The sequence below is a fragment of the Phoca vitulina genome, unplaced genomic scaffold (assembly GCF_004348235.1).
Source record: "Phoca vitulina isolate PV1807 unplaced genomic scaffold, GSC_HSeal_1.0 scaffold65, whole genome shotgun sequence".
NCBI lineage: Eukaryota > Metazoa > Chordata > Mammalia > Carnivora > Phocidae > Phoca > Phoca vitulina.
The window spans coordinates 2,822,208-2,833,409 of NW_022589768.1; the positions used below are offsets into that span (position 1 = coordinate 2,822,208).

At 57.0% G+C, this 11,202-nt stretch overlaps 1 protein-coding gene and 1 long non-coding RNA gene across 4 annotated transcripts; one reads left to right on the top strand and one right to left on the bottom strand.

Annotated features, from left to right (window-relative positions):
* Positions 1 to 598: 598 nt before the first annotated feature.
* Positions 599 to 3,555, bottom strand: MEX3B (mex-3 RNA binding family member B). Its single transcript, XM_032392120.1, has 2 exons — positions 2,935 to 3,555; positions 599 to 2,108 (listed from the first exon to the last, which is right to left on the bottom strand). The coding sequence occupies exons 1-2, from the start codon at positions 3,203 to 3,205 to the stop codon at positions 664 to 666; spliced, it is 1,716 nt and encodes a 571-aa protein (XP_032248011.1). The 5' UTR covers positions 3,206 to 3,555; the 3' UTR covers positions 599 to 663.
* Positions 1,199 to 10,079, top strand: LOC116624309. Of its 3 annotated transcripts, none has more exons than XR_004297865.1 (3): positions 1,199 to 1,282; positions 5,838 to 5,897; positions 6,114 to 10,079. It is a non-coding gene; the product is annotated as an uncharacterized LOC116624309 (long non-coding RNA). The 3 variants fall into 3 exon arrangements; XR_004297864.1 differs by lacking the exon at positions 1,199 to 1,282 and adding an exon at positions 1,987 to 2,067; XR_004297863.1 differs by lacking the exon at positions 1,199 to 1,282 and adding an exon at positions 4,637 to 4,663.
* Positions 10,080 to 11,202: the final 1,123 nt, after the last annotated feature.

Here is an 11,202-nt window from a genome sequence, read left to right on the forward strand (position 1 = left end):
TGTATTAATGCAATTTCTCTTTAAAACTTTTAAACGTTTTTAATATATAAGAGATATGTTACAGTTTGTTTAACTTTTTATAAAGCTGCAGTATCCTGGCCCTTCCACAACATTCAAAAAGGATCCACTGTGTTCTATAATAAGCATCGTAGGAACCCAGCCACAAAGGGGAACACACTAAAACAGTCCACACATCCCATAAGCACTATTATTATCATCTTCATCATAATAATTATTGTTCATTTTTTTTTTCCTACTTTAAGAAAATGGAAAACTTGTGGGGTTTTCTTCTTTTGGAAGCTTCCTATGAAGTACAGTGTAAAAACTATCATGACTAGAATGTCGCCGTTCCTATTATTTATAGAGCATGCATTTCAGGTGGTTTCGGGGGTTTCCCAGGCTATAGTACTCTTGATTCAGGTATCCTGGCAAGTTCCTTTGTTTAAAAATTAAAATTTAAAAAAAAAAAAAACAACGAGCGGATACTACAGCTTTCCAAGCTCCTCTGGGATCTCAGAGTGGGAGCAGGGGTGGGGGAGGAGGAGGTGGGCAGCACGGCGTCCCCGGGCCGGCGGGCGCGGGACTGGGGGGCGGGTGCTGAGGCTGGAGGGGAGGGGAGGGGGCCTCCCCGGCCCCGCGGGTGCGCGCAGGCGCGCGCTGCCTTCAGGAGAAGATGCGGATGGCCTGAGTGACCGCGGTGTGGCAGACCGGGCACTCGGGCTCGCTCTTCTCGCAGATGCGGTTGGCGCACTCCATGCAGAAGAGGTTGTGGCCGCAGGGCACGAGCGCGGCGATCACTTCGCTCTCGAAGCACACGGAGCAGTCGCGGCTGCCCTTCCGCCGCAACCCCGACGACGACGACGACGAGCTGGAGGAGGAGCTGGACGACGACGAGGAGCCGGAGGTGTCCGACGGCTGCAGGCCCGGCAGCTGCGCCCCCAGCCCGTTGGCATAGGCGGCGTAGGTGAGGCCGCCCCCGCCCGGGTCGCTGCGCACCCGACGAGCCAGGTGGTGCTCGCCCGCCCCCGGCGCCATGTGCAGGGGCGGGGACAGGCGCGGGCAGCTGGCGCCCGGGTGCAGCCGGCGATGCACCAGCAGCCCCACGTTGGCGTTGGAGGGCGTGCCGGCGCCGGGGAAGACCACCGAGGACGACGAGGCGGACGAAGATGCGGAGGACGAGCAGGAAGACGACACCGGCGCCGCGGGTCCGCCCCCGGGGGAGCGCTCGAACTGAGCCCAGAGCAGCGGCGCCCCAGGCGGGGGAGCGGGAGCCGGGTCGAAGGTGGGCTGCAGCTCGGGGCAGCCGTCGGGGGAAGGCACGGAGGCTTCCCCCGCCGCGTAGGTGTATCCGTTGCCGTTGTTGTTGTTGTTTCCGTTGTGGGCGAAGCTGAGCGCGGGGCTGGGGGGGCTGTAGTCCGCCAGGCGCGGGGTGGCGGCTGTGCTGCCGCCGGTCCCCCCGCCGAAGTAAGAGTCCGTGGAGGCGCTACCAAGCGAGCTGGAGCTGTCGTTGCGGTAGCTAGAGAAGGGCTTGCGGCCGGGGGTGGGCGTGATGCTGGGGGTGGGCTTGCTCCAGAGGCTGCCTGGGCCGGACCCGCCGGACCCGTGATGCAGCTCAAAGCCCACATCCGTGCCGTTGGCGTGGAAGTCGTTCTCATCCGTGAGCTCGATGATGCCGCCGGTGCGCAGGGCGATGTGCGCCTCGATCTCTTCGCGAGCTCGGTCCACGTTCTCAGGCATGCCGGTCACCTCGAACACCGGCTCCTTGTCGCGGCTGGGCGTCACGATGTACGTGTGCGTCTGTTGTTGGATGCGCTTGATCGTGGCGCCCTTGGGCCCCACCACGAGCCCCACCACGCGATAGGGCACCCGCACCTGGATGGTGGTCTGTCCGGGCAGGTTGGGCGGCCCGGGCACTGCGCCGTTGAGCGCCGTGTTCTTATTCCGCGAGGCGCGGATCATGGAGAAGTGCTCCGCGGCAGAGATGATCTCCCTCCGAGCCATGGCCACATCCTCCTTCCTGCCCGTCACAACAAAGACAGGCTCCTCCCCGCGAACCGGGGTCTTGATGTAAGTATTGGTCTTCGCCCGCAGCGCTTTAATTTTACAACCTGGGAGCCAGGGTGCAGGGGAGGGAGTGGGAGAGAGAGACAGACACGCCCATTATCCCGGGGTAACCGCGGAGACCTGGGACCGCCCGCGTCCAGGGCTGCGGGACGGCAGGACACGCTTTGGGCGGAAAGGGGGCGGCTCCCTCACTGACCCTGGGCCACGCCACGGGCTGGGAAGCGGGTTCCACCCGCGAGGCGCTCGAGGAACAGCCCATTGGCTGCCCAGCCCTCCCCCAGTGACTGCAGTCGTCCCGAGCAAACCCGAGAATCCCAGAAAAAGTCAGCCGGGGAGATGCCGCTAGGATCCAGCGGGGCGCGCCGTCCGCCCTGAAGACGCGGCGAAGGGGTTCAGGGAAGAGGGCCGGAGCCGCGATCCCCCCAGAACTGGGGGACTGAGGGGAAGGGGGGGGCAGTCCCGGGACCCATTGTTCCTCCTCTGGGCTCCATTCCGCTTTGCAGAAATCCAGAATCCTCCTCCCATCCGATGCTCACTCCTCCTCCTCCCCCTCCCAAAGGACCGATCAAAGGCCCCCTCCCCCAAGCATCTTATATTTAAATTCTATTTCCCGGGGTGGGCTGGGTGGGGGGCGCTAGGGGAGAAGGCAGTGATTTCAGCAGGATAAAGTGCATCCCGCCGTGGCAGCGGCGCGGCTCCGGGAGACAGCCTGCCTGCACTTTCTTTGTCTGGGGCGCCGGCCCCTCGCGCGGCTCTTCCTCTCTCCTTAAGGCTCGCGGGCGCCGCGGATCCGAGCCCTCTCGCGCCCTCCCCGCGGGGCGGTGGTCCGAGACCCTCTCCCCTCCAGTTCCCCATCTCCGCCGGACCCACCTTGCCGCCCCACGATCTCGGCGACATGCTCGGAACTGGGCACCGGCACGCACTCGGTCATGTTCACGCTCTTCTTGCGCGGCTCGCTGTCGTACAGAGAGGCGCCCTCGTCACTGTCCAGCCCCAGCAGGGAGAGCTGATCGAGCGCGAGCTGCAGGGCTCTTTGGTCATCCAGGGTCTCTCCCCCGCCGCCGCCGCCGCCGCCGCCGCCGCCTCCCCCTCCGCCGCCGCTGCCGTTGCGCTCCAGGTCTGCAAACAGGGAGCTGGGCATCGCTCGGCCGTGCGCGCCGCGCCCCCGCCGGCCCTCGGCTCGGCGGCGAGAAGCTGCGGCCACAAAGGCAGCCGGGAAGCGAGTGGTCAGGGGCGGGGAGGCCGGCCGGCTGCAGAGGGCTCCGTTGCTCCTTTCTCGGCGCCGGGAGGACTGGGTCGCTCGGTGCGGTCCGCGCCGGGCAGTGGCTGCAGGAGCCCCCGCCTGGGTCCCCACCCCAGATCTGCCGCCGGGTGGGGTGGGGGCAGAGCTCGAGCGGCAGCCGCGCGTGCCCCCCGAGTGCCCGGCTGGCTGGCCACAATGCCGAGCGAGAAGCGAGCAGGCGAGCGACAGCAGCGTTTCTTTAAGGAGCCCCTCCCCGGCTCCTCCACTCCCTCCCGCCCGCCCGCCCGCCCGCCCTCACTCAGCGCTTTTTCCTCCTCTCCTCCCCGCCTCTTGACTGAGCCTCTGCAGCCAGACGGCTCCGGAGGGGGACGAGGGAGGCGCAACGTCACCGGCGGGAGCTGACACTACAATGCTACTGACACTATCGCTGGGGGAGGCGATTGGCGCGCGCCGGGCCGGGGGCGGGCGGAGGCCGCGGTCAGGGCGAGCCGAGAGCGAGCGCCCCCCACCCCCGCGCCCGCCGCAGCCCGCCCCGTCCTCCTCGCGGCCGCGCCCCTCCCCCGCCGCCGCTAACGCCTCTCTTTGTTGTCTAATGCGGGACCGGCAGGCTCGGGACAGTCGCGCGTACCTATCGGCCGAGGACAGTCTGTCCCCAGCTCTCCTCCCTCGCCTGGTGGAGAAGGGAAAACGCGCCCAACTCTGAGGCCAGCGGCCCGGCTCTAAGAGAGCGGTCCTGAGAAAGTCCCGTTAGCGTCCCCAAATAAACCACCCCTAGAGCCACGGGGCCACTGGGAGAAAGGTCTATTGTCTGCCCAACAGGGCGGTGCGAGCCCTCGGACTGGGAAAAGCGGGACTCGAGGGCCCGGTGCGCACGGGCCAAGTGGCTCCTGGCGCGGGTTGCCCACCTGCGCGGGAGCGCAGGAGACACAAAGGCACAGGCCCGTCCGCATCGCTCCTAGCGCGCGCGCGCCCACAGCTCTGTCCCCCCTCGGGCAGCACTTTGTCCAACTGGCCCTGAAACTGCGGCGGGGCCAGCCACAACCCCGCCGCAGCGCGGGCCCGGCCCGCCCCGCGGCCCGCGACCTCCGGAATGTGCGGCGCCGGGGTCCTGTAGAGGCCCCGCGCGCCTGCCGAGACCCCGCGGGCGCTGACTCGTGCACGAGCGCCGCGCCGCCGCCACCGCGGGGACGCCAGCCATGGCTCCGGCGGGCGGCGCGGGCGTGCGCGCGCCGCCGTCCCGTCCCTCCCCGCCCCGCGGTCGGGCATGCGCGGTGCGCGCGGGGAGCGGGCGGGCCCTTTAAGGCGGGCGCGGCGCCGCGCGCGCCGGCCCCTCCCGCGGCCCCGCCCCGACGGGAGGTGAGCGCCCGCCGCCCCGCCGCTCTTTGTGCGCTTCTCGGGGTGGGGTTGGCGGCGGAGGGAGGGCGCGCCCGGACCGGCCGGCGGGGACGGCGAGCTGCGCCCCCTCCCGGATCTCCCGGGGCCGCCTCCGAGCGCGCGAGAAGAGAGGAGGCTTTGAGGGCCGGGCCGGGGCACGCCGCCGCCCCGTCCCCCTGCGCTCGGCCCCGCGGCGCCGCCACCCGGTCCGATGGCCCCTCGGGCCCCGCGCGTGCTCCTCTCCTTTGTTCCCGGCGCCCCCGGGCTCGCCGCGCCCCCGCGAGCGGCCGGCCGGGCCGCTCCGCAAGGCGGCCGGGGCTGCGGTTTGCCGAGAGCGCCGGAGTCCGCCCGGCGGGACGCCCGCCCGGGACAATGGGGCCATGTGGCCGCCGCCGCGCGGACGGGCTCACTCGGGGGACCTGGCGGTGCCGCGGGGCGAGCTCGGGGCGCGCAGGCAGAGGCTCCCCGGTGCTTGCTCCCTGCGTGACCCTGGGAAGAGAGCGAGCGCCCGGGCCTCGGTGTGCCCTGCGTAAAATGGGGGAAATCGTACCTGCCCTGGCCACCTCGTGGGTTCGGAGAATGGACTGTGACAGTAGACGCGAGCGCTCTTGGTCATCAGGCAGTTAGGCAAACGCCTTTACTTCGGAGAACGGGAAGGTGTTCCCTTCTTGCTCACCTGGAGCTGTCTTGGGGAAGAGGTGCTGATTATTTCCTTGGGGAAATGAGGCTTCGAAGCCACTTAGAGTGGTTATTTCCTCAGGATGTTTATGTCAGCTTCCCTGACTCTGGGTGTGTGTTTCTTCAAAGGGAATGATGGATGGGGTGGGGGAGGGTGCTATAAGTCCTTCGAGAGAGCCACCACCTAGAACTCCAGTGGAGAATTGTTGTGTTTTTTGACCTGGTTTATGGACTCAAGTCCCACTGATCTGTGAATGAGGAGGGAGTGCCTTGAGGATGGAGGGTGCGGGAGGAGAGGGTCCTGGCTGGTCCAGGCGCCTCAGTCAGGGCCTGTAAATACCAGGGCAGGCAGGAAAAGCACTCCAAAGGCCTGGCCATTTACATCTTGCCAACACAACAGGCTTGTTGCTGGCCTCTCGGCTCTGTTTCTAGGAATGTATAGCCTCCCGATTGGGCCAACTGAGGTTTCTTTTTTCAGATAACAGGATGGAAGTAAAGTTGTTGCTCAGAGTTCACTGCTGGGGAGGCCTGGACACAGGTAAATGGGGGCCCTCCTCCTGGGGTCGCTTGTGCTAGGGAACAGGACTGCACACATCCTCCCCCTGCCATCTGCAGTGCTGGGATTTCAGATGGGTTAAATCAGAAATTTGTTTAGAGGACTGCATGCTTCAGAGTCCCCGTGGTCCTTGGGGCAGTCCCAGGAATGTGAACGTGACACTTTGCGTAGGTGACAGGTGTCTTTCTCCCCTACCAGATCATGAAGGCGGGAACTGTCCATAATTACACATACCTGGTGAAATCACACATTGAAGCCCACATGGAGGATGAGCTAAAACTCTGGCCCTGGGACTTCTTGAAAAGCCGCTAACCTCCAGGTGCCCATGACATTCCTTGTAGCCTGGGTCACGCTCCATAGACCAGAATGCTTCGGGAAAACCGATGCAAAGATGGGATCGTTTTCTGAAGACACCCACAAGACTGAAGGCCCTCCCGAGGGTCTGGGCGGGAGGTTGGTGGTCGTGGTAGCAGGCGCTATGACCTTGGACAGAGCGGATTCCCAGTCGAGCCCTGCTTCGGTGTTCCTGTCCTGTGCAGAGGCCAGTATCCAGCTTCCCTCCTACCTCAGGCGGTTGTTGTAGCAGAGCGATAATGATGGTGAAAGCTAACTCGGTGTAAATTACAAAGTACTACGCAAACGTGTGGGTAGATTGGTGCTTTACCTGCAGCCACTTCTTATCTTCTCGACCTGTATCCAGTGCTGACTGGTCAGGGTATTTTCTGACACTTGAATGCTATTATAAAAGTAACAATCTGGAAAAATTCTCAATGAATGGCTTTAATAAGCCTAGATGTGATAAAACTTGCAAAGTCCAGTTCTGTTTCTAAGTAGATAATACAACCCAACTCCATAGTTTTTGGCTAGACTTTCCCAGGCTCCTTTAGGACCCCAGCGCTTAACTACTTTTCCTGATACGGGACATGTTCCCTAAGGACTTACCCGATGTGGCCATGTTATTTTTTTTTTATTAGCAGAAGAGAGAAGCTTGAGGAGTGTGGTCTGGTAACATAATAGAGAATTTCAGTTGTCATAAAATAAGAAAAAGTGAAGTCACTCACAACAGCCTAGATTAACAGTGAGCCTACCTCGTACTTGCTTCCAGAGGACTTGAACTGTTTTGCACACATCTTGCTTACTTCTGCAAACTGAAGAGCTGGCAAAAGCAGCTACAGTCCTCATGGGAAAACAAGCACACTCTCTCGGTCAACTCACTTCACATTACTGAGTATCTACATACTTTATTATAGGCACCCAGGAAAGTGCTGACGATATAGAAATGAACACAGCGGGGGTGGGGAGGTCCTTTCCCCTGGAGCCCCGTTCATGTCCCAAGCCCGCTGGGCAGCAGGGGCTGAGTACCCAGGCAGTAGTGAGTCTGCCTGGAGTCCTGAGAAGGCTTCCCAGAGGCGGGGACGTTTGTGCTGTGCTTTCAGAAACGAGGTGGGAGAATTCATCGAGACTCGTACCTCGTGTGGTGCGCGGTGTCTGGTAGGAACTCGATCGGTGTTTATTAAATGAATGAGCAAGCCAGGCTGAAAAGGCTCCAGGTGTAATTTTCTTAAGTATGCATGTGAATAACCGTCTCTGGGAAGCAGCTCAAAGGACTCCAGCCACAACTCCATGACTTTGAGTAATCACAGGCGGTATTTATCAAGCACCCGGTGTGCGCCAGGCAGCTTACCAAATGCTTTACAACGCGCTATCTCGTGTAAGCCTCCAAACGACTGAAGTCAGTACTTCTCTTGGCCCCATTTTGCAGATGAAGGGAAGTTAAGTCTCTTGCCCAAGCGGAGGCAGATTTGCCTTGAAGCAGGTGAAGCTCAAGCTTTTGGGCCCTTCCACGGCCCTGGGAGGGGTTCAGAGCAATTTAGGTGCAGGATCACATGTTTTAGTAACATTTTCAAGAGTGAAGTTTTTCTTCTTTTCCTTAAGGAGGACCCCAACACTGATGTGACCTTCAGGCCTAATAAATCTTAGTCACTGTTGCGCTCAAGGTCACACAGCTGATAAACGGTACCCAAGCCTGTGATCGCAAGCACCCCAAGTTCCTTCTCACCTCTGGGCTGTGGATTCCCCAGCTGGAAGCTGGAAGCGTTTCCGGCCCCAGGCCCCCCACAGGACTCTAATGATCACATGTGTGAGGGCCCCGCAAAGCATCTTGGTTTTTGATGTCCTGTTCAGTCTTTGTATTGTTAACATACACGTCACATGGAACACATAAAACACACACGTTTTTAAGAATATTTTAATAATAAGGGAAATGCTCTCCTTATGTTGAATGAACAAAAAAAGGAGCTAAGAAGTGTGTGTGTTACTAAACACTCAGGAAGCATCAGGAGAAGCAAATGAATTAGGCTGGAAAGCAATACATCAAAATCTTCACAATGGTTATTTAAGTAGTGGGCCCACATTTTATTTTCACGGTTCCCCATGTTTCAAGTTCTGAACATACATCTTTATTCAATTAGTCTTTAAAAGTAATACATGCTTAGCTTAAAAGTTAAATAGTGTCAAAAGGCTTAATAAAATAAAAGCACCCATACCGGCTGTAAGTAGAAGGAGGAAAAAAAAAAAAACCTAAAGCGAATCCTAGCACACATTTATATTTATTAAAGCTTTTGGAATTATGAGAGTAGAGAGGGAGGAAGTTTCATAAATTTTATAAAACGGGCCTTTAGAAGTCGCTTGACTTCTAAAATTTAAACATCATTTAGTTAATCAGTAATAACCATTCTGCAGTATCAGAGAGGAATAAGAACAAAAGGAGGTGATTTAAAAATCTATCAGATACACAAGAACTCAAGGAGCCTGGAAGCTCACTGATCTTTGGGAAGGAGGTGACTTTCTTCTTCTTACGCAGACATGAAAAAAGTCAGTGGAATCGGGGCATTTTTTGCAGTCGAATCCCCCCCAGTTTGCCCCAAACTCTCAGATGGAGCCCCTGCCTATGAACTGACAAAAGCCACCAGCAGCTAGAACCTCAGGACGTCAGCGCAGGCGTGGTCCCAGACCTCCGTCTGGCAGGGAGCACGCTGAGGGCCAGGAATAGGAAGTGGCTGAGCCGATGGCAAATACTCCTTGACGGTGGGTCTGGGCTCAGGACCCAGAGTCCCGACTTCCAAGGTGAAGCACTCATTCTCACTGATGTAAGGGGATGGGCGCTGCCCCTGATGAGCCACTGTGTGTGTCACGGGTCAGCGAGGGGGGCGGGGGGCTCAGTCAGATTGGCCGCTGTCCAACCTAAGAGGCACGCGACAGCTGCCCCCCAAATCTAGGTAGTGGGGAATAAGGAAGGGGCAGTCACGCAAGGCTTTCTAACGGAAGGTGGTCTCACTGCCCTGGCTCCGGCCTCCTGTCCCTGAACCAAACGATGCCTGGTGCCACTTACAAAGTGATAGAGCAGAAGTATTTAAAGCTCTAATCTCTTTCAACACCTTGTATGGCCACACCTTCTCGTTCCCGTAACTTTTTTAAAAAGTAAGAAATACCTTTATAACCTAAAGAATTTGTGTTTTAAGCACCATCTCTGAAAGTCAAGATGCTAATTAATGAAATACAGCTGTGATGTTGTCACGACTCACTTCGAACCACTAGCCTGTTTAACTTCACGATAAAAATTATTTCTTCCCTATGCGTTTCAGTTCAAAAACTAAAAATTATGTCAACCGAGCTATTAATGTGCTAGCTAATAATAGAATCATCTTTGTTATGCTAATAAAACAAAGGTACAATTTTATTAAAATTCTGCAGTTGTCACTGTAGTAACGTGTGTGCGCACCTATGTAGAGAAGACACACTGCCTTTGACAAGCAAGGAAATACCAGAGCAAGAATGCCTTTGAGGAAGCGTGATCACCAGTCAACCCAACTACAGAACTCAAATAGAGGCCAGGATGTGAATTCCATATCTCAGAACAAAAGAAAGGTGTGGTCTTCAGCAGGAAAATGTTGAAGACACATTATAAGTGGAGAGAATAAGATCAAACACAAGGAAGCATACGAAAATATCAAACAGCCATTTCCAGAAAACAGATACTCACAGGTTGGTTAAGAACAGAGATGAGGGGGAAGCACGCCCCCCCTCCCCCGGATAGAGGTGGGTTCTCGGGTAGGACTTCACTTGGCGGAGGTCCTGCCGTGGTCCCTGCCCCGTCTGAGAGCTGCTGGCCCTGCCTCATTTTTGAGACCTTGAGCATATGTGTGTCTTTGCTTCCTGTGCTCAGCTTCCTCGTCTATAATATGGGTGCTTCCATCACCTGCGTCCCTGGGCTGATGTGCAGAGTGACACACGGCGCTCACGGTCACCTGCACCGCTCATGCAACTGACAAGAAGCTCTGCGGAAAAGAAGACAAGGGGGCAGCCCTTGCCTTCTGCTGTGTTCAGCATGCTGGGCAGCCGTAAGAAACGAAAACCGCTCACCCTGGCATCAGATGAGAGCTCGATCATTGGAACCATCTTACAGGTTTAGAAACAAACCCAAATGGAAGAGTACTGACTCTGTGACGAAAGTAGAAATGCAAATGCATGGGGGCAGAAATCATCCCCAAGAGGATGCTGAGGTGACTGGCTTTTTTGAAACACTGTATTAAGTTGGACCTTTTCCTGCCTCACAGCATAGACTCAAGTAAGTTCCAGGGGGGTTAAGGAGTTCAGCTTGGGAAATGAAATCATAAAAGAACTAAATGGAAACAGGTGGCTGTTATAATTTCGAGTAGGAGAAGGGCTTTCTGAGCGTGACCCTAACAGTGGTAATCATTTAGGGAAAGACTCTTTTAAGACAAAGAAACTGTAGTGCAGGAAAAAATCCTACACAGGAGGCCTCCCCGGATGTGATGTACCAGTGGTGACCTTGGGGGATACACAGATAAGGCCCTGATATGTTTATTGTAAATAAAATATATTTATTTTAATTGTATTATAAAATCATATCAGTATATCAAACCTTGGAATTCACTGATATTGATGCAAGGAAGAAGCTGAAGTTGGTACGTAGTTCTTTATTTTTTTATTTATTTTTTATTTTTAAAAGATCTTATTTATTTATTTATTTGAGAGAGAGCATGAGCTGGGTGAGGGGCACAGGGAGAAGCAGACTCCCCGCTGAGCAGGGAGCCTGATGGCGGGCTCGATCCCAGGACTCCAGGATCATGACCTGAGCCGAAGGCAGACGCCCAACCGACTGAGCCACCCAGGCGCCCTGGTGTGTAGTTTTTTAAAAGGAAGTCAATCTGAACAACACCATTAGATGAAGACCATTACAGTTGGTTCTCAAATATGGTAAAAT